The sequence below is a fragment of the Rhineura floridana genome, chromosome 1, assembly GCF_030035675.1.
Source record: "Rhineura floridana isolate rRhiFlo1 chromosome 1, rRhiFlo1.hap2, whole genome shotgun sequence".
NCBI classification, from domain to species: Eukaryota; Metazoa; Chordata; class Lepidosauria; order Squamata; family Rhineuridae; genus Rhineura; species Rhineura floridana.
The window spans coordinates 203,985,669-204,013,459 of NC_084480.1; the positions used below are offsets into that span (position 1 = coordinate 203,985,669).

At 41.5% G+C, this 27,791-nt stretch overlaps 1 protein-coding gene across 1 annotated transcript in view; it reads left to right on the forward strand.

Annotated features, from left to right (window-relative positions):
• The window catches only part of PHLPP1 (PH domain and leucine rich repeat protein phosphatase 1), a 189,724-nt gene that overhangs the window by 91,565 nt on the left and 70,368 nt on the right, over window positions 1-27,791 (forward strand). Inside the window, exons 2-4 of the mRNA XM_061590314.1 lie at window positions 4,562-4,758; window positions 7,122-7,247; window positions 21,449-21,615. Of these exons, the coding sequence (XP_061446298.1) occupies window positions 4,562-4,758; window positions 7,122-7,247; window positions 21,449-21,615 (490 nt within the window). The remainder of the gene's footprint in view (window positions 1-4,561; window positions 4,759-7,121; window positions 7,248-21,448; window positions 21,616-27,791) is intronic.

Sequence of the window (27,791 nt, forward strand, 5' to 3'; positions counted from 1 at the left end):
TATTATTGTTAAGTACTTGATCTTTTTAATAAAGTGGCACTTTATATTGCCAACATGAATTACCCTGTGTGTGTAGGTTGGACTGGGAACAAATTCTTCACTGAAGTTTGGCAGAGTGAATGGTAAAACATTTGAACTTCACCGAGCCTCCTGTCTGAATCCTGAGGTAAATGGCCTGTGTGTGAAAGAGAAGTCTAAAGCTGTCATAGCTGTGGAGGGAAGATACTTTAAAAATAAGTACAAACCAAAGCTTGTGGTGGTTAAAGGAACTTTAGCTGCATTGGCAAAGGGGAGACAGTTTTTTTCTCCCTTACCCCCATGCCACATTTGTTAGTTTCTTGCAGTCTTGTCTTAGCAGTGACGAGTGTTTGGGAGTGATGTCTCAACAGTGTCTCTTTGCACTCCCCCACCCCGTATCCTGTGGTGAGGAATGCTCTGTTATTTAGAGTGGTATTAGGTACTGATTGTTGCAGGAGTGAGTACATTCATTTTCTTTTTAGAATCAATACTTTAATTATGTGTGTATTTAAGACCCCAAATGTGTCAGTGAACTGTGGAAAGGCAGCTCTCTCAGTGCACTTGATTAATCAGGCAGCAGATTCTTTACAAAGTTGTTTGTCCTATTTTTTAATCAAGTACTTAGCATCCACCAAGTACTTAATCAAAAACTTAGCTTTGAAGCATTCCCTCCTGTGGGAGTGAGAAAGGAAAGTGGTGCTTGCGGTTGATGTGTATCAGGTTTGTTTTTTTTAAAAAAGTATGCATTCTTCAAAGCTATTGGCTTTATATTCATATTTAAATATATGCATATCAGTTAAATGATAGAGCAATGAAGACTTTGCTGGATGATGACCACATTTATTTAAAAGATATGATGCCCTTCAGCGATGCTTCTGCAGATGAGGCAAAATACAAGGATCAGATATAGCGTGTTAAAATAATAGCACATTAAAAGGCCTGGGCAATTTTTTTAAAAAAATCCCTTGCTTCCAAAAAAAATTACGTTGGCACCAGTGTAAATTTCTCAGGGGAGCAAGATCCATAAGTAGATGGCACAACCAAGAAGATCCCCTTTAGATACTGCAGTCCAAAGTTAGACCTTAAAAGTAAGCACCAATTTTTCAAATTGTGTTCGAAAACAGACTGGCATCCAGTAAAGTTCTTTAAGCACCAGTGTCAGCTTCAAGAATGCTTGGAGGAAACTGGTTACTTGGATCTGTTCCAGTCTGGCTTCAGGCCTGGCCGTATAGCTGAAACTGACTTGGTTGCCCTGGTTGATGACATATGTTGGGAGAGAGATAGTAGGAATGCAACCCTGCTTGTTCTCCTTGATCTCTTAGCAGCTTTTGATACTGTTGACCACGGTATTGTTCTGGAACATTTTGAAGCGTGGGGGTTGGGAGCATGATGCTTCAGTGGCTCCTCTCATAACCTCCAAAGCCACTTCCAAAAAGTTGTTATGGAAGGCTACTGTTTAGCACCATGAATTATCCTGTGGTGTCTGCAGGAATCCATTTTGTCCCCCATGCTGTTTAACATCTGTATGAAGCCACTGGGAGAGCTGTCATCAGGAGATTTGGAGTGAGGTGCCATCAATATGCAGATGACACCCAGCTCTACCTCTCTATTCCATCTGAATCAGGATAAGCAGTTGAGGTGTTGAAGTGGTGCTTGGAGGCAGTGATGAATTGGATGTGGGCCAATAAATTGAGGCTGAATCCTGAAAAGACAGAGGTGTTTTGTGTCTAGAGTTCTCATGTCCAGGAGGTGGGAAGACAGCCTGTTCTGGATGGGGATGCTCTTTTCTTGAAGGAGCAGGTCTGCAGCCTGGAGATACTGCTTGATCCAACACTGTCGCTGGAGGTTCAGGTGGCCTCAGTGTCTAGGAGTGCCTTTTTCCAGCTCCGACTGGTTCGCCAGCCCCTTTTTGAACAGAGAAGACTTGGCCACAGTGCTCCATGCTCTGGTAACTTCCAGACTGGGTTATTGCAATGCACTCTACCTGGGGCTGCCCTTGAAGATGACTCAGAAACTTCAACTGGTCCCAAATGCAGCAGCCAGATTACTGGTGGGGGGTTCCCTTTAGAACTCATATAACCCTTGTTTTAAAACAGCTACACTGGTTGCCACTTCGTTTCTGGGACCAATTCAAGGTGCTCATGTTAGTGTTTAAAGCCCTAAATGACTTTGGTCACAAATATCTGAAAGACCGCTTGGGATCAGCAGAGGGGGCCCTTTTGGTAGTTCCATTACCGTCAGAAGCTCGGGGTGGTGACCCAGGACAAAAACAAGCTAATAATCTAGCTAGCTCTATTTTGAAGCAGCTGCAGTTTCTGAACAGTCTTCAAAGGCAGCCCCACATAGTAGTGCATTACAGAGGTCAATCCTAAATGGTGGTTGCTTATGTGCGTTTGTATCTTATGTATATTTATATCTTTGTTTTGAAGATGGATTGTGGAATTAGAGCCTGCTTGCTGTTTATCATATGTGCGTCTGTGTAATTTGCAGATTTATAGTAATCTTTCTCAAACTGTATTCCATAGTAATGTTGTTTTACAGTGTATTGCAAACTTGATCTCAGAGGACTGGATTGAAATCCCTTCAGCTACTAAGCTCCCTTTCTGTCTGCCTAACCAGGGAAGGTTGTGAAGATAGTTTAAATAGTTCTTAAAAAATAATATAACATAAACTAGGATTTGGAATTGAGTTCCTTGAAGGAGGGGCAGGATGCAAGCATGATAGATAATGCTAGTTTTTATAAATGATTTATCTCCCCAAAGGATTGGGAAATGCCATACACTAGCAAGTCATGTCTCTTCAGACCACAGCCCCAGTGATGGCGTAAGACATTTTGTTGTCTGGGGCAGAAAATCCAAATTATATTTGGATGGAAAATTCAAATGATATTTTCCAATCAAATGATGAAATGTCCTGCAGTGGCTGAAAAAAAAAGTTAACTGAAAAATTAAGTTGCTCCTCTTTTAACAACACCGTAAAGGAAATCTGCTGCCTGATGTGGGCCTCTAATGTTCTTGCCCTGTCTTTATAACTTTGACAGCATAAAGTATTCCAACTCTGGCCATTTAAGTGCAGATGAAACTAGTGATGTTAATCTCTGCTTTAGCTTGCAAGCTGAAAAGAACAGTGGTAGCTGTCCACTATTATTTTCTTGCTTTGAACAAGGGGATATGAAGGATGTTAGTTTTGAAAGGGGTATGCAATTCTCTAGCATTTCTGGCCCAGAAAGAAAAAAAAAACTGCACTCAAACTACCTGTGCTGCTTGTTTTTGTGATTTTTTTTTGGGGGGGGGGAGTAAATTGGCTGCTGTTCTCTTGCTTCAGTCGCTCAACATTAAAAGATGGCTGCTCAGGTGCATGCAGCACTGAGGACACATCCTGTAGTCGCTTCAGCACTAAACTTGTGGCAAACTGCTAGTGTGAACAATGCTCCCATAAAACATTGATCTCTTCATGCTTTTGCAGATCAGTACTGTCAGTATTTTGGTGGAGGCAAAAGTGGCCATAATGTGGCAGGCCTCCAAATGAAAGGCTTCAACTAATGTGAATGTTAAGCCACGCTGTGAGTGAAAATTGCTTGCCAAACAAAACAGTAGTATCCCCTGTGGGCGGCTTCACCTCCCTAATCGGCAGCATCCTATGTTGTCTCCAGTGGATCCTACAATGGCAATTAAGCATACCACCTAGCATTCTAGTGAGTGTAACCTATGGCCTTTGCCTGAAGGGAATTGTCTGGAGGCTCCTTAAAGCGTTCACTTCTTAATGATGAGAAAAGGTAAAAGAACATCTCCACAAAAGATTTACCCAGTCCTGTTACTTGCCCTTCTTTCTTTTCTTTTGTTCAATATGTGTTTTGGGCTAATATTCATAATAAATGGAAGGAGCCTTGCTGCTGTAATTTAGGTGATAACCACTCCATCATATTGAGACTCCTCTAGTGCTGCATCTAACTAGCTGTGTAAAGTGGTGCAAAGCTGCTGGTGTGTGTTTTCAGTGCCATTTTGCTTCTTGCCACAGTTGTTCCTAATCATGATAGCAAGTGTTTCATGGTAGCAAGTGTTTCATTTCTTAATTTGAGCTGTAGAAGCTCATTGTCCAGTATGGCTCAGGTAGCTTCCAATTAAAACAATTTTAGATCACCAAAATGCCTTAAAACAGTATGGTGGTGGATTATCAGAACCTCTATCAAATGGAGATCTGGAACCTTACAGTGGAAAGTGGGTAACCAATATAGTTAATAGTAGTAATAATAACGGACACCACAGCCAGGGGACTTCTCCTTTAAACCTGCAGGTCTCCGGCTGCCCTGAGACTTTGTTAATGGGACTATTTTGTGTGCACAGATTGTTTTTTAGGAAGCAAAATTTGCAGCACAGTAATTTGAAGCTGCATTTGTATGCTATGCGTTTGACGCTGTAGTACCCTTTGAATCTGTGGTTGTAGCAATGGCCTTCATTTGTCTCACTGTCTTGTGCATTTTGAAGAGTGTTTGAAAGAGGAAAGCTTCCGTTACTGATAAAGCTTCTTGCTGTTTCCGTTTCAGGAAAACCCCACAGCATTGGCAACTCTGAACGCATTCAGCTCTCAGGAATGTACAATGTTCGAAAAGGGAAAATGCATTTGCCGGTCAACAGATGGACAAGACGCCAAGTTATCCTTTGTGGGACGTGCCTAATTGTATCATCAGTGAAAGAGAGCCAGACTGGAAAGATGCATGTACTCCCCTTAATTGGTGGAAAGGCAAGTTGATCACTCATTTACTCTGTATTTATGATATTCAAGATATAACAGACCGGATCCTATAAAAGGGAATTTGACGTCGAAGAACTATTTCCCACTGGGCATAGATCATGCTACAGGATCTCCATTTGTATTCAAATGGGAGTGGGATAGTTGGGTTTTCAGTTGCATTATATTATTTCTTCTCTTCATGTTTCATTAAATTATGTGCATGAGTTACTTTCAGAAGGTATGTTCACTTTGCATTTTTAATATTTTCTGTACCACAGTCTCTTTGTGCAGATGCTTTGTTGCCATAATACTCAAAACGGCACCTTCTGAAGGCTGCAACTAATCTTACAAAGGCCTAGTGATGTAATGTTTGTTGGGCATCAAGGCCAGGCTGGGACCATGGGTAACTGAACTGTTTTCCAGCCTGGGATTCCTGAGGTTGGTTGCTGGGCTAGACCTTGAGCTGGTGTTGGATCAAGCAGCTGTTTGAGTAGAAGCATGAAGGGCAACAGGCAAAAAACACTGCTCTGTTGACTAGACAAAAACAGAATCCCATCATTCATAGCAGACCTAGCCAATCCAGAGGCTTCCTATCTTCTGCTACTGCTTGACATCTCTATTTTCTTTGTTAAAGAGGGTCTGAGGCCTAAGCATACATAATCCAGTTAACTCACTAGGCTAGTGCCATCTTCAGGCAATAAAGTTCCTTGTTCAAGTCCCAGAATACCTGATACTGGGAGCCAGATCTGAGGGTGTAGGATGCTGTTACCTTGTGAAAACCTAATAAGCAGTCCCTGCCTGCTTAGTACTCAGAAAAGAGACTGCTTGGGACTCCCGTATAAGCAACTGTGAGCTCTGGGATAAATTTCTTTGGGTACACAGTTATCAGTGGTTGCTTATTCTTGTCCTTGAAGTCATAGGATTGTGAGAATTCCCTGCCGCTGTAGCACTATGAATATGCTCAGCACCCACCCACCTCCAGGGTGGGGGGTGAGGAGACTGTATATGGAAAAGCTGTTTTTGGAGGCAGTCCATGTTGTTTGAAATGTGTAGATCTGTCCTGATACTTCATGGTTCATGGAACTCTTGTGGTCTTCAAAATAGCCCTTCATGGTTACAGGCAGATATAGGTTGCTGCAGTTGGGAAGACTTATAGGGTACCCATTGCATTTAGGTCTTCCTTGGGAATTTAGGAGAACTAGAACTTTTTTTTAAAAAAAATGGTATGTATTGGAACCAGACTTACAAAGAAAATCCATATGCTTGGGAAACCTTGTTCATGAGAGACTTGTACATCTAAGGTAATGCTTACCAATAAAGAGAAGGTTGAGCTCTCTATAATGAAGTTTTGGAAATCAGGTGATGAAGAAAGAAAGAAAGAAAGAAAGAAAGAAAGAAAGAAAGTATGTTTCATGTATCTTGTAAAGGAGCTTAAAGGTGCCAACTAAACCTTTCATTCAAGTTTTTTTCTGAAAAAGTCTTATTAACACCCCTGCCCCCGGACTAGAAGTAGAAAGTGTACTACTTGCATCCCATCAGGTTTGAATACTCTTGTATCACTTAAAGGAGTGTATGGTGAATCTGAGAGGCAGGAGGGGTGTTTACTTGACCACTTGTTGGGTAAAAGATCTTACCATAAAACTGAAATGAAATACTAAGAACTGTGATCATATGCTTTCAGAATTGGCCTACATAATACAGCTAGGTTGACGAATAGAGGTGTCAAGATTTAACAGTATAAGTTTTCTGGGGCTACTCAAAAGGAAGTCCCATTGTATTAAGTGGGGCTTTCTCCCAGGTAAGTAGGCATAGGATTGCAGCCTGAGTTGCACAGAACATTCTCAGTATTGTTCTGTTGCTCTTGAAAGCTCACTTACACTTCCTGTTCATCGAGTACAAATGAATGTGATCTGAATGATTTAGGATGTTGTTCTTATCTTGCTTTGGCCCCAACAAATTAGCCGCTCAGGGAACTATATAACTTGGAATCTTATTAAATGTTGTATACATTACTTTTGTGTGTCCTACTGGAAGCCTTTAAATCTTTTTGATTCTTCATTAGGTTCCTATTTAATTAGTGCTTCAGAGGCTCAACATTTGTCTAAGAAATATCTTTTATTTATTAAAATAATTTATATAATGCCTTTCGTTTTGAGAAGAAACATCAAGGTGGTCCACAAACAAATAAAAACCAACAGCAAAATAGCAAGTGAAAAGTAAAAAAAACAGTTACCCATTTCATCAAAATATAAAACATCCATAGTTAAAATGCATAGAAAACAAGCCCGTTAAAACAGCATAACTGTTTAAATGGTTCAATATACTAATTCCCCCCCCCCTAATTCTTTTTTTCTCTCCCTATAAAAATTCAGGTTGAAGAAGTTAAAAAGCACCAGCACTGTTTAGCATTTAGCTCCTCTGGACCCCAGAGCCAGAGTTATTACATCTGTTTTGACACTTTCACTGAGTACTTGCGGTGGCTTCGGCAAGCTTCAAAGGTAAGAGGAGCTTTGGACTCTTTACCATCTTCTAATTATACTGAACATCCAATATCCTTGGCACAAAATTTCCAAAGTTATTGACAAAATGGGTGTAGCACAGGCAATTCTGAGTGAACGTTGACCAACATTGTTATCCCTTGTTACAGGCAGCAGGTGGAGGCTGGGAGAGATGCTTTTCTAAGGCTGCCCAGTAAAGGATATGGTGGAAGGACTTTCTGGCTCACCGCTCATGCTTTTAACTATTGTACTGCATCCAGCCAGGCAGCAATTTGTATGCACAGCCCTGATTATGGAATGTTGGATTCTTATGTATTGCAGCTGCAACAAATTTGATTACATTTACATAGGGCGAGGCCAAATAATATAACGGAGGCGCTGCACCCACACAAATTTGCTATCTTGGAGCTGTGCCTGTTAGCATGTCTTTGCGCTAGGGTCGCTCCACACAGCTGTGAACACAGGGGCGGCCCATATAGAAGCTTTATAGTGGAGGGGCACTTGGGATTCTCCCCAAGCCTCCCAGTTTTCCAGGCTCCATCTCCCCTTGAGTATTTTTCCTGGATGGAGGACAGAGGGATTTGTGAGTTGGGTGTAGAAACTAGCCTACGTACAGAGGAAAAATTTACACTAGTTGCTGTGGTTTCAGACTGAAATGGGCCGCACTCTGTGCTCATTGTGGGCTCACTTGTACACCTTTAATGCAGAGGGAGAAAAATCAAATCCTGAATGTGGGGCCTGTTGTGATTAAATGCTACTGTAATTTTCCATAATTGTTCTATAGTTTCACCAGTGATCTACAAGCTTCATTCAGGTGGTCCTTGTCATGTTTGTAGATTTGGGGTTGGAGACTGGAGACGGCATATCTATCTCATTAAATATTCATACTGATTTTTAATTGTATTTTTATTGCTTCTTTTGTAATTTATTACAGTTGGAATTCTGTGGATCTAAATTGTAATTCAGTAAAATACAATATGTAAGAAATAAAAGCAGCAATGAGAATACAATCTGAAATCATACAGCATCTAGCACAGCGCTTTGCTATTGCTGCAGTAGGCAGAAAAATCATTAAGGAACTGTCAAGACTCTGAGCAATTTTCAAGTGTTCCGTGGGGGAAATGTTTGGGAACCACTGCAGTAAGAAGTGTTTGGTGCATTCACACACGCACTCCCAGAACCTCAGTAGTGGCAGCTGCCTTTAACTTGATGCATGTGTGTCCTTTCTGTTATTCTTTGGCCACCTCCTTGCACGCCTGCCTGCCTGCTTTGTTGTCCTCCTCTGCAAACTGAAGAGGTAGATGTAGTGTGAGATGGAAGCACCTGAGCCACACGTGAGATTCCCCTTAGGTTTTTTCCCTTCCCTTCTCCCCTCAGTGTTGCACCCAACTTGATTGTCATTGTGTGCTATGAAGTAAAAGCTGCACATTAGTTCTGGCTTATCCTCTTTCTGGGAGAGCAGTTGTCGTTTTGTTTCCAGCAGCTTGTCTTGGAAATTAAGGCAGATCTAAATGAAGGAAAAGTGGCATAAAAATAATAAAAGTTTAGAAGTATGGGGAGAATGATGGAAGGGTTGTTTTTTTAAACTGCTAATTGCATGAGAGATTACTTGGTACCATGCTGCACCTTCTCTTTCTGTTTGTTTAGCTGTGTTAGGAAAGTTACCAGTGTAAGCTCATCCCTCCATGCAATCACAGTGACATCTTTTCTTTGCATGTTGATAATATATAAACGTGCTAACCATAATCTAGCACAGAAATTGGCAAACTTAAAACCAGTGAAGCCAATATGCTTGTGCTCGCCTAACTGTTTGATTCTGTTCACTGTGTGACTTCCTAAAACAAATGATGTGATTGTGTAGAAATGCATGTGGTTTGTCAGATCTGTAGTGGATGTTTAAGCCGTAAGCACAAAGAAAAAGCCTGTCTGGTAATTCTGGTCAGTCCCTTACCCCATGAGTTTTTTCAGATAGAATTCTCTTTTGTGATGGGTGAATAGAGAGTGAATACAGGCAGCCATTTGTCAAGTGGTTACTTACTACAGTGTGCATACAGTTACTTGGTAAGCCTCCCTTCCTGTTACAATATTGAGACAATGTTGACCTACTTATACAGGGTTGATCGTTATAAGGATTTCTAGGGGCACATGTGAAGTGCTGAGCAATAATGAGTTGTCTGTGGCCACCTAGTGCATTCATGGGGAGATTAAAATTCATTCCATGATTTATTGGCTCATGCACTTCCAGTGGGTACAGGGCAGTACACTGAAATACCGTGTAACACTTTCTTTCTGCCCACATCTACAGAAGCTGTAGGAACCACTTTTTGCCCTGTTCCTGAACAGCACTGGATCCCTAATGTGAAGAAGTAACTGCGGCTAAGAATTATTGTTCCTCTTACATACTCTCAAATAAATACAATACTTCATGGTGACCCTGAGCTGCCCCTCTCATCATCATCACCTTATTTGTACCCCACTTTTCCACACAAAAATGCCCAAAACAGTTTACAACAATGTGAACAATGCACCACAAAACCAACAACTGCAAGAATAATCTTCCCAATGGGAAGGGCCTCAAGTTTTTACCCGTGATCACTTGGCACTATTCACCTTAGGCTCACCTATCTTCTTGCAGAAGCTCCTGAGAAACTGCCCTGCCTTCTTAACTAATATCAGTATAGTGCACGGGTTATACATAAGGCCCATGTGTTGTATACATGTGTTGAGATATATTAGGGGATGAATGAAACTAAGAAGGGGAGTGAACTACAGTGAGTGTGAATAACATGTCCCCATCTTTCATGGCTTTCTCTTACTGCTAGCAGATGAGTAGTGTTCTAGAATTCATCCCTCTGGGTAAATTGACATTTGTGGTGTAAGTTAATGTTGTTGAGAGAGAGAGAGCCCTGCCATCCTTTTCTTAGAAAATATATATTTAGAGCGTAATTGATTTGTGGAGAGAAACATGCAGAGTTTTTTGTAGCTGTTTTATCTCTAAAATAGCACAGATAAAGGGGGCAGGAAATGCAACGGGGTGGGGGCAGAGTATCCTGTCTGAAAAAGGATAACTAGATGATATTTTAGACTTGGATGGGGGACCTTTTATCCTCCAGATATTGTTGGGCTCCAGTTTCAGTAATCCTCAACCAGCCTGGACAATGACCAGTGATGATTGGGATTGCAGCGCAACAACACCTGAAGGGCTGCTGCTCCCCTAGCCCAGTTCTAGATGCAGGTATGTATTATATTATCTATATAGCTGCCCTACTATAACTGAACAATTTTATAGTCCCCTTCATGTGTTAATCATGTGAAATGGCTCCATATTCTTAAAGCTGTGCCCTGCAAGGTTGACTGCAAGGCTCTACAGCCCTATCTCCCAACATCCATGTATTGAGCATGGGTGGCTGAGAAGGGGAGGTCTCCATCCACACACCTGTATGAGAGCTGGAACCCTGAAATCAGTAGATACTTCGTTTGGGACAGTCTTATTGAAGACAGACACACTTTTGTGCAGAACTTCAAACCGATTGCTTTGGAACCGATAAGAAGGAAGCGCTCTTGAGTTATGGTGATCTTTTGAACACTAAAGAGTTTTCATTTTATCACATCTCTGGTCAAGAGATTGATGAATGGCAGGATCAGAGCGAACATCCCTTGCAGTGGTGGGTTTTTAAACAAAATCACAGGGTACGTAAGTCACCTGTTCATTATCTGATGTCACTTATATTATGTATTCTTGTGCTTAATTCTGAACTCTTTATACCCAAGATAACTGCTGAGCGCTCTTTTACATGGTTACTCAAGGCTAAGTCAGTCAATGATGTTATCCACAGCCCTGTGAGAACTGTTTCTGCATAGATGTTTTCGATGCTGTTCTAGTAATGTTTTGAAACAAGAACTTCATGGATTGGTGAGGGACAATGACATGGCTCTACTGCTTGCAATTTGTCCTGCCCCTTACCTGAGTGAGCTTTGGATGGTAAGAAGCTATGTTGAAGGCATGCCCTACCCATATGGTTGCTGGATCTAAATGGTACTTGAGTGGTTTGGCAAGAATCCATGGGGAAGTGACTCCATGCAAATCAGTATGAATCCATCTTCATCCTTGGTTGAAAGAGGTGTACCCCTTACTACGGAGAGATGCATTTCCTCATTTTGTCCACACTTTATCTTTTAACATGCGTCCTGATGATAGTGGAAATTGAAGGGACTTTACCTGGTTGATATTCCTTTGCTTGATGTAATAATAACCTTTCTTTCTTTCTTTCTTTCTTTCTTTCTTTCTTTCTTTCTTTCTTTCTTTCTTTCTTTCTTTCTTTCTTTCTTTCTTTCTTTCTTTCTTTCTTTCTTTCTTTCTTTCTTTCTTTCTTTCTTTCTTTCTTTCTTTCTTTCTTTCTTTCTTTCTTTCTTTCTTTCTTTCTTTCTTTCTTTCTTTCTTTCTTTCTTTCTTTCTTTCTTTCTTTCTTTCTTTCTTTCTTTCTTTCTTTCTTTCTTTCTTTCTTTCTTTCTTTCTTTCTTTCTTTCTTTCTTTCTTTCTTTCTTTCTTTCTTTCTTTCCTCCCCTTCCCTTCCCTTCCCTTCCCTTCCACCCACCCATCAGCAACCAGTGCACTGTTTGCTTGCTCCACATAGGCTTGCAACAAAGGTGGGAGTTGCTTGTGCTGTCTGCAGATAAGCAAGGTTAAGGTGACACTGAACTTTCATCTCTGTAAATTTATTGGGAACACGTGATCAATTCTTCTTTTGCAGGAGAGAGAAAGGTTCACCTTCATGCTTGATAATATTAACACATGTAATATGAGAAAAGCCCACCCAAGAGTAAAATGTTTCACAGTTGAGCAGGGACAGAACATTAAAATGATCATAGGTTAGATGAATTACCCATCTAGTTCTTCTAATAAAGTATTGGGAGTGGGTGTCACTGGGATAATAGCAGATAGGAACAATTTGAAGATTGCCCTTGGCATTGCATGGATGTGATTCAGAATTACTGTATACCTATCAAGTTAGTGGTAGGTTAATGGCATATAACTATCAATTCTGTGGCTTCAGATCTGAGGTCCTTAAATGTTAGATTCTAGTAGTAACGCTGTTCATCAGATTAATATAAGTCAGTGGTTCCAAACCTTAATGAGTACAGGACTCCCTTTGTAACCATAACATTTTTCGTGACCCCCACATGCTAGTTGTTGTGATTTTAATAATAATAATAATAAATAATAAATTTAATTTCTTCGTCGCCTATCTGGCCAATGGCCACTCTAGGCGACTTACAAAATTATTAAAATACAATTAATAAAATACAGTAATACAATAAAAACAATAGATCTACAACAACAATATTAAAACTGGGTAGGAGGCATTACAATTATATCGATTAACCCTCCCCGGATACCCCGAAGGCCTGCTGAAAAAGCCAGGTCTTCAAGGCTTTCCGAAATACATTTAGGGAAGAGGCATGCCGGAGATCTTGTGGGAGGGAGTTCCAAAGAGTGGGGGCCGCCACTGAGAATGCCCTCTCTCTTGTACCCGCCAATCTGGCTGTTTTTGTTGGCGGGATTGAGAGAAGGCCCTGTGTGGCCGATCTTGTCGGGCGGCATAATTGGTGGCATTGAAGGCGCTCCGTGAGATAAACTGGGCCGAAACCATATAGGGATTTAAAGGTCAATACCAACACCTTGAATTGGGCTCGGAAAACAACTGGAAGCCAGTGTAGGTCGAACAACACTGGTGTGATGTGATCTCGGCGGCGACTATTTGTAAGTAGTTGAGCCGCCGCATTTTGTATCAGTTGTAATTTCCGGACCGTTTTCAAGGGTAACCCCAAGTAGAGCGCATTACAGTAGTCCAAACGAGAGGTGATCAGGGCGTGTACCACCAGTGGGAGCTGATGAACAGGAAGGTAGGGTTGCAGCCTTCGTATGAGGTGTAGTTGGTACCAGGCTGCCCGGCTCACTGCCGAAATCTGAGCCTCCATGGACAGCCTGGAATCAAGTACAACCCCAAGGCTGCGGACCTGGTCCTTTAGGGGTAAACTCACCCCATTGAACTTCAGGTCAATGTCACCCAACCTTCTCTTGTCCCCCACAAGTAGTACCTCGGTTTTATCAGGGTTCAACTTCAGCTTGTTCCTTCCCATCCATCCACTCACGGATTCCAGGCAGTTGGACAAGGTCTCCACAGCCAACTCTGGTGAAGATTTAAACGAGAGATAGAGCTGAGTGTCATCCGCATATTGATGACACTGCAGCCCAAATCTCCTGATGATTGCTCCCAGCGGCTTCATATAGATGTTAAATAGCATGGGAGAGAGGATAAAGCCCTGTGGCACACCACAATTGAGAGGCCAAGGGTCTGATACCTCCTCCCCCAACGCTACCTGTTGGTACCTGTCGGAGAGAAAGGAATGGAACCACTGTAATACAGTGCCTCCAGTTCCCAATCCCTCCAGGCGAAGCAGAAGGATACTGTGGTCGACAGTATCAAAAGCCGCTGAGAGATCGAGGAGGACAAGAAAGGTGGATTCTCCCCTATCTAATGCCCTCCTCAAATCATCTACCAGAGCGACCAAGGCTGTTTCAGTTCCGTGACCAGTCCTGAAACCCGATTGGTATGGATCCAAATAATCCGTTTCATCCAAGTGTGCTGACAACTGGTTGGCCACCACTCGCTCAATGACCTTGCCCAGAAATGGTAGATTCGAAATTGGGCGGAAGTTATCTAACACTTGGGGATCCAAGGAGGGCTTCTTTAAGATGGGCTTTACAATTGCCTCCTTGAAGGCTGATGGCATCACACCCTCTTTCAAGGATGTGTTTACCACCGCTTTGATCCCCTCGCCCAATTTCTCTCTGCAGCTCACAAGGAGCCACGAAGGGCAAGGATCAGTAAGACAAGTGGTTGGCTTCACAGATGAAAGCACCTTGTCCACTTCCTCAGAAGGGAGAAGCCGAAACCGATCCCAATTTACCGGCTTGCAACTGGCCAACTCTGGTTCATCGACTGTGTCCACGGCGCGCGGGATCGAGCTTAATTTTAGTCTCTGTTAATTGAAAAAATACACAATGAAGTGTTAATTAATTTCACTTTTTATTTATCACAGAAACAAATATGATATTTATTACCTGCCTGTCCCAGAGCAGATTACAGCAATATAAACAGCTTTCAACAAATTTTGAAAGAAATGACAGCAAGGACATAAAAGTAAACCACCCAGAGTGGTGAACAGAATCTGGTTTATGCCAGGGTATTTGGGCCTAAATGTTACACCTGTATACAATGATGCCTTCTCTTCAGCACTTGGCTCAGGAAGCTCCATATGACAATATGTCTAACAGACAGAATGTCAACAGGTGAAGCTTTCCCAGTAGTTGTATTTCCATACTTGAAAAGGCTTAATTTCTGTTTAATTTATGCCTGCCACACAGCTGTTAAAGGCACAAGAGCCCTGCTGTTCCCCAAAGCCAACCCTAAATCATGCAAAGAACTCATTAAGAGTAAAAACAACAAAATTTGAGCAACAACATATTTCAAAATATTTAAAAAAGATATTTTAAAATGAACATATAGAACTGTATAAAAACACACTCAAAGCCTTGATAAACAGCAACAAAAATACACTGAGCATGTGCAATTTCACATTTTAAAAACTTACTTTACCCCATTATTTTTTTGCTCACTTACTACCTTCGATCAGCCACTAACTCTCATCCTAACCTATCTCATACGGCTGTTGCTCCAATGAATTCTACAGGACTCCTGAGTAGACCTGGTTAGGATTGCAGCCTATCCTTATATTATAGACATATATTTCTCCTTCCTTTAACCAGAACAATGCATCTTTGTACTATAAAACCCCATGTCCCTCCCAAAAAAGTAGTATAGCCTCAGAGCTTCAACATAATCTTAGTTTGTTACGATTACTGCAATTTGATTTACTTGGGAATAAGCCCCATTAAATATGAAGAGATTGACTTCTGAGTAGACATGTATACATTGTACTATAAGGTAACTATACAGTGAATATTTAGTGAGTGCCCAGGTGTGCATTTGTGGAGGGATGCTCTGGGACTCCGTTCCGTTACTTTTTTGGCAGGCGGTCCCCTCCCAGGGTACCTCTGCCTCTATAGCTAGAGCCAATCGGCTCAGTTGATCTTCCCTCACTGCCGCTGACAGAAGAGAGGGTGGGGGGAGAGGCTCTGGAGCTTAAAAAAGCTCAGCTGGCTCCTTTTCTTGATGCACTTGCTCGAGTGCTGTGCTGCTGAGTTGTCTGTGTGGCGGGAACTGACTCTGCTGGCTGGAAGGAAGGAGAGGCCGAAGTGGCTGTGTGCATAGTTGGTGACGCACAGACCAGCCATTAATTAATTTTTAAAATTAATAAATAATTCTCTTGGCTCTTTGTGAGCCCCCTCCCCCGGGATTACTTTGCAACACACACCCCCGGGTCTTAACACCCCCAGGTTGGGAACCACTGATATAAATTATATGCTGGTATTTAGAATTCTAAAATTCATAGAAGAGCTGTGGCTAAGTGATGGTTTTCCTACGGAATAACAGTTTCTTAGGCACTGCCACCTTTTTAGATCCTCTCATGGCTAAAAGCCCAAGAAACTCTGACAGACTAATGAGGGGATTAATTAATCAGAGTGTTAATTGATAATACAAAATTGATGTCTCCAGGTCTGATAAGGTTGTAACCTTTTCCCTAAATTAGATACTTTTGGGGGGGCTGCAGTTTCCTAGGCTATTTAGGTAGAAAATGAGAATTTAGTCTGGGATCCTTAAAGATACTTTAATTATAATGTTTGCTTGTGCAAGACTTGTCAGGTTCTGAAGTTTGAGGAGTACAAGGTCATGCATATGTTTCTGTCAACTTGTAATTTTCTGCTTTGTTAGCTTTCATATATGCCACTTAAACTAATGCTGACGAGAAAGCCAACTACATTCATTTAAAAATTTGAAGTTGAATTTACAGTTAAAACAATTTTCATTTAGCCTGTGCAGTTTATCCAGTGTGATGAAATCTGTTGCCACTGCAAATCTGTGTAGGGTAACATCCTACCATCCCAAGCATTGTACTCAGGCAAAAGTGATGCCAGCTCACTGTTCCACTTGGCCATGAACCCCTGTAGATGACCCAGTTAGGCAGTCATGGTCATGCTTATATGTTACTGTTAAAATAGGATAACTTCATAGAATCATAGAATAGAATCATAGAATCATAGAGTTGGAAGGGGCCTTGTAGGCCATCGAGTCCAACCCCCTGCTCACAGCAGGAAATCCACAGCTAGAGCATCTCCCGCAGATAGCTGTCCAGCCTCTGCTTGAAGACATCCAGTGAAGGGGATCCCACCACCTCCCTAGGCAGTCGGTTCCATTGCTGAACTGCCCTTACTGTCAAGAAGTTCCTTCTAATATCCAATCTGAATCTACGCTCCTGCAACTTAAAACCGTTAGACCTAGTCCTACCCTCTGGGGCAGCAGAGAACAAATCTGTACCCTCCTCTATGTGATAGCCCTTCAGGTACTTAAAGAGTGCAATCATATCACCCCTCAGCCTTCTCTTCACCAGACTGAACATGCCAAGTTCCTTCAACCTTTCCTCATATGCCAAGTTCCTTCAACCTTTCCTCATAACTGGACACCTCAGTGTGGCATGCTTCCACTTTCCAGAATAGTGCCTGAGGTGGGGAGGGGGGAAGGGAGAGAGAAGTACACTTCATGTACTCCCCCCTGATCTTCTTGGCGAAAAAACAGGATACAAGACCATAGTACACTATTTACATCAGGGATGGTGGACCTGTGGCCTTCCAGACGTTGTTGAAATTCTGTTCCCGTCAGTCCCATTCAGCAGAGCTAATCATCAGGGCTAATGGAAGTTGTATTCTAACAACACTTGGAGGACCACAGATTCACCACCCCTGATTTACAGAGTCTGTAACAATAGCAAGTAGGTTCTAGAAATTACACTTGCATCTGGTGCTTCTTAATTTTTGTTTTTATGACTTAACTTTACTGGCCACACTGGCCTCAAACTGTGTTTCTGAAGGAGCCAACTCTTTTTAAAAATACATGTTAGAGTAGTCCCAGTTATCTCTCTGTGTGCAAGTACTCTAGGGGCCAGTTCATTTGCACAGACTTCCCTTGTCTGGATGATCCTTTTTGTGTACAAGGATCACATGGGAAAACATATGGTTGAACTGCTTCTGTGCATGAGGGATACAATGTATTTGAGCGAGCTGCCAAGCCTTTTTCGGTAAGCTGTCACATAATGAACCAACTGTCTCTGTATTGGTGGGTAGTTGCATGCTATAAGAGAGAGATGCACCTTCTCTCTCCCTTCCCCCCTCCCCACCTCAGGCACTATTCTGGAAAGTGGAAGCATGCCCCACTGAGGTGTCCAGTTTTGATGCTTCTGTATCCTGTGCTACTTCTGTCCCTGTAGGATGTATTTTTGTTTGTTCGCCACTATCATCAGTGAGAAGTCTTGGTGGCCAGAAAATTATGAGAGAGGATGCCTTCTGAGAGTGAAACAGCAAATAGTTTTCAAATCATAATGATTTGCAAGATCCTTTATTCAGAATGCAGGCTAGCAATAGAATATGCTTTTGAATTACTTCACCTGTCTGACTTGCATGGTACTATTATTTTTTCTAATTTACTTAAAATAGTTACTTATTATTTGGGCCTCAGCTGCTGCCTTCTGAGTGATACATGAATAGTACATAGGTGCACACAGAACAAAGCAATATTTAATGTTGATGGCAGGTTAATATGAAGGCTGCTCTGAACAATACAAAATTAATTTCCAACCGTGTCATATGTGTGATCGCACGTAGTGATTTTACATATGTACTTTGTTGTGGATTTTAGATTATTACACATGCGAAAACCTGCACATACTTGGCATGTTAATTCCAGTGAGACCTTGCTCCATGTCTGCCGAGCATAACTTGAGAAGCACTGCAGAGATTACCTGTGTATTATAACATTCCAAACAGAGTTACTAGCTGAAGAAAAGAGAGCCCATGTGGCAAAGTGGCTAGAGTGTTGGAGTGTGACCTGGGAGACCAGGGCTCAATTCTCCACTTGGCCATGAAGCTCATTGGGTAACTTTGGGCTTGTCATTGCCTCTCAGTCTAACCTATCTCACAGCATTATTGTGAGGATAAAATAGAGAGGGAGAGAAACATGTATGCCACCTCGAGCTCCTTGGAAGAAAGGTGGGATATAAAAAAGCAGTAATAAAAATAATTGATAATGATAATAATAGGACAGTCTGAACTCTGATGGGGCTGGCTACATTCCCTCACATGCCAAGTGTTCTCCTTTTACATTAGATCTGGAAGGGAGATCCAAATGGAGCTGCGCAATTTATCAGACAGGGATTATTAGTTCTGAACTGGTCCTTTGTGTGGCCTGCGGCAAGCCACCATCTCTCTGCTCAGACTGTAATACTGGCCTCATTTACAGGGCTGTTATAGGGATTGCTAAGATAACGCATATGAAGTGCGTGAATGTTACTATGATTATGCCTTTCTAGCTTGGAAAATGGAAATGGACTGACTTCAAGTCGATTCTGACTGATGGCGACCCTATGAACAGGGTTGTCATGGTAAGCGGTATTCCGAGGGGGTTTACCATTGCCTTCCTCTGAGGCTGAGAGGCAGTGACTGGCCCAAGGTCACCCAGTGAGCTTCATGGCTGTGTGGGGATTCGAACCCTGGTCTTCTAGGTTGTAGTCCAACACTCTAACCACTATAGCACACTGACTTTCACTTTCTAGTTTAGGCATTTGAAAAAGTTTTCTGTTGGGATTCTATATTTTGCAAATCATGTCATATCCAGGCAGCCTCTCTCAGTTCTGGTGTTGAGCTGTTAATTGTCCACTTTCCCTGGATACTGTTTGCAAAGCCATTAGCGTTACTTCTTTTTATCTCTACCCAATTTAGATGATGTGTTTGATTATATTCTTATTTGAGGTTTTAGAAAGCCAAAGCAGTAAAAATGTCAAGCGAGTAGTATGGCTTTATTTGGTACTGGAATGAATAGCTGAAAGACCTGTAAACTTTTAGGCAGCATGGTGGGCTCACTTTTTGCTTTTGTTCCTTTTCCATCTAGTCAGGACATACTCTGCTTGTGTACAGATTAGCTGACTTTCCCAAAATAGCCTTTTTTTCTGGATCAGTATTTGCATTATGCACAGAGAATGGAGTCCTCATAGTGTAACATATAACCATTAAGTGATTTGTAAGCTCACCTCGTATGTAAGGAAGATTCTCCCATTTTTGCCCTGAATCCTCTTCCCCCTCCACTAAGTTTCACTTTCAAGAATTTATGCACCTTCTCAAAGGCAGGCTAGAAATCCATAATAATATGGAAGGGAAAGAGAATAGGAAAAGGCCTTTTCTGATTTTTCTTCCTAGCACCTCTGAAGTCTAGAACTCTCTTTAACCCCTGGGGACATGTTTTCACAACATATACAGTACTCACAGTGCATGAATGAGGTTTAACCATTACTATATTCATGTGCTTACCGCAAATAATCATAATAAAAATGATTTAAACAATAATAAATAATAATTAATTATTCTTGTTGTCAGCCTGTGACCTGGAATGCAGGTTCCGAGGCGGATTACAAAGATTTAAAAATGCAAAGCGTACATAAAAATCATGCAGAAATTTAAAATACAGAAACATAAAGCATCATACATTTCCTGTAAAACATTAAAATACAGGGGTAGAAAATTAGCCAAATGTTTATGTAAAAAGATGGGTCTTCAGCAGCCACCTAAAAAATGGGAAGAGAGGGGGCTGATCTTACCTCACAGGGGAGGCCTTTCCATCGTTTGGGGCCATGACAGAGAAGGCTCTCTTGCAAGCATTCCCCAATCGGCCTTCAGATATAGTAGGCACTTGCAATAGACCCTCTTCCCTGGCTCTCATGCGATGAGCATGACTAATGAGGGGAAGGCCGACAGACAGATACCTAGGTCGCAAACTGTTTAGGGCTTTAAAGGTTGAAACCAGGACCTTGAATTGTACTCGAAAGCAAACTGGGATCCAATGTAGCTCTTTTAGCACAGGTGTAATATGCTCAAAGTGGTTCTTTCTAGTTATCCTGGCAGCCACATTTTGAACCAGCTGAAGCTTCTGAGTACTCTTCAAAGGCAGCCGCACGTAGAGTGCATTGCAGTAATCCAAAAGCAAGGTGACTAGGTCATGGGTGAGGGTGGTCAGACCTGAGCTTGCAAGACAGGGTCACAGCTGGCAGAACAGCCGAAGCACCCGCTCCTTCATGGGGAGTACAACCCCATCCAGAGTGGGCTAACAACCCCAATTCTGGATAGGATTTCCACTCCCCGACAACATATCTGTCTTGTCCAAATTTAATTTCAGCTTGTTCACTCACATCTAGCCCATTATAGCCTGAAGCCCCTGATCCTGCACCTGCACTGCATCTTTGAGATACAATGTGTCTGATATGAAGAGCTGAGTACCATCACCATATTGCTGGCAGCCCAGCCCGCATTCTGGGATGACTGCTCCCAAAAGTTTCATGTAGATGTTAAATAGCATAGGGGACAAAATGGAGCTTTGCAGAATTGCAAAGGCCAAACAGTCAAACTACAGTCCCCCAGCACCACCTTCTGAACACAACTTTTGCGGTAGGACCAGCCCCAGTCTTCTAAGGCGCTCCAGGACGATACTATGGTCGATGGTATTGAAAGCTTCTGAGACGTCCAACAGAACCAACAGGGATGCACTCCCCCTGTCCAGTTGCCAGCGTAGGTCATCCACCAAGGCAACCAAAGCAATTTCAGTGCCACGACCTGGGCGAAAACCAGACTGACATGGGTCAGGATAATCCAGGATCATCCAAGATTCTCTGTAGTTGGAACACCACCACTTGCTCAGTAAATTTGCTCAAGAAGGAGAGGTTAGAGACAGGATAGTAGTTGTTAAGTTGCAGTGCATCCAAGGAGAGTTTTTTCAGTTGTGGATGCACTACTGCCTCCTTCAATGACACTGGTAACTGTTCCGCTATGCATATGCCCACTCATAGCATAAACAGATATTGCATTAAGATATTACAGATATCACTACAACAGCATTTTCAGGAAGTAGCCCGGTTCAAACAAGAAGCACAACGCTGACCTCTTCTTGATCTTAGTCTTATGGATTTTTTTTAAATTGCAGATTGCATCTCAACGAATAAGCTCAGTAGATCTCTCATGTTGCAGCCTGGAAGATCTCCCTGCCAACCTCTTCTATAGCCAGGACCTCACTCATCTCAATTTGAAGCAAAACTTCCTGAGGCTGAACCCCGGCTCATCCACAGCCAGAGGACTTAATGAGCTACAAAGGTACTTTAAAAAACAAAAAATACTTTTTTCTTATTGATTTAATCAATTCCTTAAAAGCTTCCAGCTGTGTTTCTTTCTGTCTTCCACTGTGGCATAATTGGGTGTTCCCACTATCATTTTCAAGAGCCTCTCCTACTTTACATAACATGATGGTATCACGGGAATTCACTGATGCAAGAGTATCTAACAGTGGGTGTGTTACTCTATGGGTACAGTGCCTTACCAGAAGTGGGTGGAGACTGGGAAGAATCTTCCATAAAGGTATGTTTTATTTAACCACCATTGCAAACGGTAGTGGCCCACAGATATTTTTTTCTAGCCCGCTTGCCTGCATGTGTCTTTGTTGGTCATTTGTGACAGTTAGCAAGAGACAAAGCATCAATTCTCTCTTCCCATTTAAAAGGCTTGTTTCCCTGATTGGTCTTAGGCAGTTCTTATGCATCACGGTTGTCCAGGCAAGTGGTTTTATTGAAATCTGAATGTACCATTTAAGCTCAGTGTTGACAGCCCTCCCAAGGGCCTTATTTATTTAAAATATTTTTAAGCCTGCCCTTCATCACAAGCGATCTGAGGGTGGGGTACAATTATTCAATTTAAGCACAACATCTACCAGCACAACAATAAAATACAAGAGCAGATAAACAGATAACTAAAGCAACCTGTTAAAGCTTGTATGTGCAACATTTGGTCCAAATATACCTCTCCTCTCCAGCCCTAATGTAAGGAGGCAAATATTTATATAGAGCTATGTGATGTAAAGGGGGAGAGTTATTTGGTTAATAGCAGCAGTGTGTTTTAGGCAGAGCGATACTGCTGATGCCAGGTGGGTGCCACTGTTACCATCACTTCTCATTTAAAAAAAGAACATAAACAGAGGAATACATTTCATATATCGCTTGGTTGATGGCCAAAGAAAGTATAAATACAAAAGGTAACAAAGACTCATGTTTTATTAATTGATCCAACTTGAAGATATTTACATGATGAGACAGCAGTTGGTGCTTCAGCAGCATACTGAAGTCAGGAAGTCTTAAGAATTGATCTGCATGTGCCAAAAAAGCACCTGGGATAGACAGAGGTGTACATATTGGATGTAAGCATATACGCTAGGTACTCAAATGTTCTGCTACTAAAATTATGCCTTATGTGATGTTGCCCTAAGTAAATCTCAATACATGGTAGTGTGGTTTTGTTTACGGATTTGTTTCACTTTTTAAAAAACATAAATGACAGGAAAACCTGTGGCTGCATTCAAAACTGGAGCAACCACCAAACCAGACAACTTGGTAATACAGCAGCTGCTGCCTCGTCACTCAAGCACCTTTATAAAAAAGACGTGCCTTCTGCCTTCCTAAATGAGCCCAGTGAGGTGGTCCTACAAATCTTTCTAAGCAGAGAATTCCATTGGGAATTCTCAGTATAATTCCAAGTGATTCTCAGAACTATCAGTTTTCAGTTGCATTATTCAGAGATAACGGTCATATCTTGTCACTCAGTGGTTATCAGGTGCCAGTTAATGCTGTGGCGGCTTATCAGTAAAAATTCCTTTCCCTTTTCTGAAGAAGGATGTTGACCTGTATGTTCTGGTTGAAGTATGTGATCGGTCTGTGTATAAAATATCCCCTACAGCTGATGTTCTCTGACCTTTTCGCCCATGAATAAGTACAAACAGGAGAGAGCCTGCTTTATTGACGTTCACACTTTGTCTAAGGCCACATTGCTGTAGCTTCCCTTTGCAGCAGAAGAATCCTCCTGTGAAGCATGTACTCTGAGAAGCTAACCCCTGTGGGCACTTGACAGCATTTCTCTTAATTGAAGAGAATCGGAGGACTAGGGAGTCTACGGCAGGCACAGGGAGCTCCAGAGCACTGCCTCCTGCAATTGCCTCTCTGTGGAGGAAAGTGTGACATGTGCTGCTTCCTTGTATTCTGAGAGCCACTGGGACTGAACTAGATCATATGGCGAAGACTACTGATACTTCTCTGGGACACGAGAGCCCACAAGTCTAAGGCACTCTGTAGATCCAAATATGCAGCATAGCCATAACTCTCTACCCCACTACTTTGGTTGGGAGAGTACTCACTTCCAAATATCCTCTTAATGCTATATTAGGCAGCCCTTGCATGTGCCAAGGTTGGATTGATCCCCCCAGATCAAAAAAGTACAAAACAAAAACACACAACATACATGTGTTAGTTTGTCTTTGGATGGAGGGTGAAGAAAACTGTTTTGCCACATATCTAAATGTCACACACACACACTGAATAGCTTGTATAGTGGATAGGGCTGGACTTGGATGTTCAGATATTACCACTTGCTGCCATCAGCATGCTGCATGACCGACTCATTGCTCAGCCTAAGGTGGTTTTTTAGTTTCGCTTTCATTTGTAAAGTGGGCATAATAGTAAGTCATTGTTCAGGATTGTTGTGAGAATAATGCCAATGAAACTGCACTTTATACATTTATTATGTGGTGTATGAAAGAGTAAGAATAGTACCAGTATCGGCAATAGCAATGTACAGGACTAGTGAAAAAAAATGATTCTTCATTTAAGCCACAGAATGTTACTTTAGCCTTCAGCAAGTTGGTCATGATGGCTTACATTTTTCCAAGCCTGGGTTAAAAGATAGTGGAATTGATAGAACTGTGGCTGCAAGTCTCAGTGCCAAAGAGAGGCTGCACTAGATATAACTTTACCTCCACCCTGAGAATCGCCAGCGTAGTGGTACCATATGAGTGTCATATTTTGAGTTTTCCTTGAATGTGTGTTGGAGAAAAACCTAGAGCTCAGTGGCAGAGCTTCTGCTTCACAAGCAGGAGGCCCCAGGTTCAGTCACATCTCCAGGTAAGGCTAGGAGAGAACCCTGTTTGAAACCCTGAAGAGCTACTGCCAGTTAGTGCAGACAATACTGAGCTAGATGGATCAATGATCTGATTCTCTATAAGGCAACTTCTATGTTGCTATGCTCTTGCTAAGTAGGTTCTTGTTCTTTACATTAATAAAATGTATCTATCCATTCTCCTTTCTTATCTTTAGACTCTTTTTGTGGAGAGTACAAAAGTTCTATTATCTGTTGAGCACACAACAGTTGTGCTTGCAGTTGGATACACTCCTAGTTTGATCTCTCATCTGTGGCCATTTGTCCATTGTGAAAAAAAAAGCAATTAGGCTTTTGTTGCTGTGCATGCAGTACATTATATTCCTTTGACATTATCTCTAGATAAGTATAACCCTGCCATAGCGTGGAAAAGCACCCTTGTGTTAATATGCAGTATAGTAGCAGCCTGTGCCATAAGAGGCTGATAGCGAGCCCATATTGAAATATCAGAGTAGAATGGATTGTGACTCCCACATACCTGAAGAACATTAGCTGCTTGAGCCAAACTTTTTAATTGGGCAAGGCAGCTCATGTGTTCAAAAGCATGGCATCATTGTGTGAAAGCCTTGGTACAAGGAATAGTCTTAGTTAACTAGATTGTTTCTTTCATTGTAGTAAAATGTTCATAGGAAGCTGCCTTATACCAAGTCAGACCAATTGATGCATCCAGCTGTCTGACTGGCAGCAGCTTGCCAGGATTTCAGAAGGGGGATACTTTGGAGATGCCGGGAGTTGAACCTGGGGGCTTCTGAATGCAAAGTAGATTCTCTACTACTAAGCTACAGCTTTGTCTAAATTTTGTTCATTTAAAAAAAAATAATCTTGGGCAGCTCATATTGTGACTGTTAAGATAACTCTTACCAAAGGTGAAGTTTCTTTCTTTTAACCTTACCCCACTTTATATCTGTGAATACACTTGACTTTTTGGGAATATGAATTGAGAAGCTTCATAAATGCTGTTAAGTGTTCAAGAGCATCTATTTTTGGAATATTCCTTGATCCATTTTTTTATACGAAACCTCATGTTTTGTATCAGACAATGGAGGAAAGAATATTCCAAAAATCTCACTTTACGATTATGCAGCTCAGATGGTAGTTATAGTGCAGTGATTCATGGACACCTCCTGCCCTCCAGTGCAACTTGGCGTGATTTAGAACGGAGGTAAAGAGGAATTCCATTAAGAGCCCTTTTATGTTACAAAAGGGAAATACAGATTCATGATGAAAAGAAAAAATCTATAGTTACAGCTCTTCTTTCAGGTTGGGAAAAGGTGAAAGATAAAATTTCTTCAGATAAACTTGACACTGGAAATTTTTAGAATGTGAAAGAGGCATCGATCCAGTTCAACAGAATAGAAGAATTTCCCCCCTGGGTGGACATATTATGTATGGGAGTTGGAAATATCTCCTTTATTACACTTCTTTGAAACAAGGCAAAGCTTCGATCAAATGATAAGACAAAATGAAGCGAATTGTGAGTTAACAAATCTGGTTAAAAAATCCTCAGTACAGTTAAACAATGGAGGGATTACTCTCAAAAGCTTTATGACATCTTGTTTATGAGAATGAAGAAGAGCTAGAGAAAGATGAAAGAAAGGTGGACCTTTGATTATAGAATATTGATAAGGGCAGATATTTCAGAATGAAATATGGCACATGATTACTACTAATTTTAGAGAAGAGAGTTTTAAAATACTTTTTAAATAGTACTCAACTCCTCTTGAGTTTAATAGCTGTAACAGAACCATACCAGATTTATGTCAGTGTTGCTCTGAACCCCTTGCAAATTGCTGTCATGTGGTACGCTTGTGAGAGAACTCAGGGTGTTTTAGAAAGAAATTGTAACTAGTAGACAGAAGTATAACATCTTATTTGTCCTTGGATCCAGGATATTTATATCTGGGTTGATTTGATGATATTATCTAAAGGAATGTCAAGAAGTTGGTAATTGATCACAGTGAATAAAGTTGGCAAGTATATGGAAGACAATAAAGAGTCCTCAGTTGGATAGTTGGCTTGAATGGATGTGGGCTATATCATTTGTAGTAAAGCTTACTGAATCAGTAAGTTTTGAAAAAGGAAGAGAAAATAAGCAAACAATTCAAAGTTTTTATAGGAAATGCATTCTGTTTTAATTTTTGGAATGTCTGCTTCAGTCAAAATGTACGGTAGAGATGTATTTATTATAATACCATTTGTTTTGAAGAATAAAAGAAAATATGTGTGGTGCATCATTTTAGGAATAATGTTTTTGTATAGATATAGATAATGTTTGGGTAGGGAACATCAAGGCTGAACTTTTGTATATTTGTAACAGTATATACTAATATTTTCTATTTGCATATTTTTTACTATATGGTTAGAGTGCTGGACTGCAACCTGGGAGACCAGGGTTCGAATCCCCACACAGCCATGAAGCTCACTGGGTGACTTTGGGCCAGTCACTGCCTCTCGGCCTCAGAGGAAGGCAATGGTAAACCGCCTCTGAATACCATTTACCATGAAAACCCTATTCATAGGGTCACCATAAGTTGGGATTGACTTGAAGGCAGTCCATTTCCATTCATCAAGATTTTTAAAAAACAAATTGACCAGGGGTAGATGTTCATCTTGAAGACCAACAAGGAATGAAAAACCTATTCAGCTTCGGTTGCTCAATTGGTTAACCCTGGTGTAACAGTACCATTGCTGTTACTGCCATGCTGGACTTTCCCATACCTTTCTTTTTTCCATGACTTCATAAGGTGCTAAGATGAGTAGTAGCACTCCTAAAGTGGCTGCTTCAGAGAGAGGCTCTGTGACCTACTATTTTACATGACTTAAACAATAACTGTTTCCACTCTCTGTTCAAAGATCTTTGTCAACACTTCAAGCAAAGTGTTCAAAGTTTTGTGGGGGGTGGGAGGGGAAGGGTGATAGTTTCATTTAAAGATTGGAAAAACAGAGGCATAAGACTCTGTATAATAGGAAACTTGCTTCCAGTTCTGCGTCAGCCATCCGCATTTCTGGAGCCCCGTGGGCCTTTTGGCTCTTGCCTGTAGAACGAGCTTCTAGTGAAATTTTGTCCCACTTTGTACAATATGCCAGAAATGGAGAAAGCATCAGTGTGACTACCTTGTGTCTGCTTGCTCATCTTTATTACGCTATTAGCCAGGATTGGAGAGTCCTTTTCAGGCCTAGGGTCACATTCCCTCTGGGCAACTTTCCTGGGGCCGCAGGCCAGCGATGGCTGGTAAAAGCAGATGGAGCAAAAAATGTCAGTGTTGTCTTTGTACACTAGGCCAGCTTTACACGCA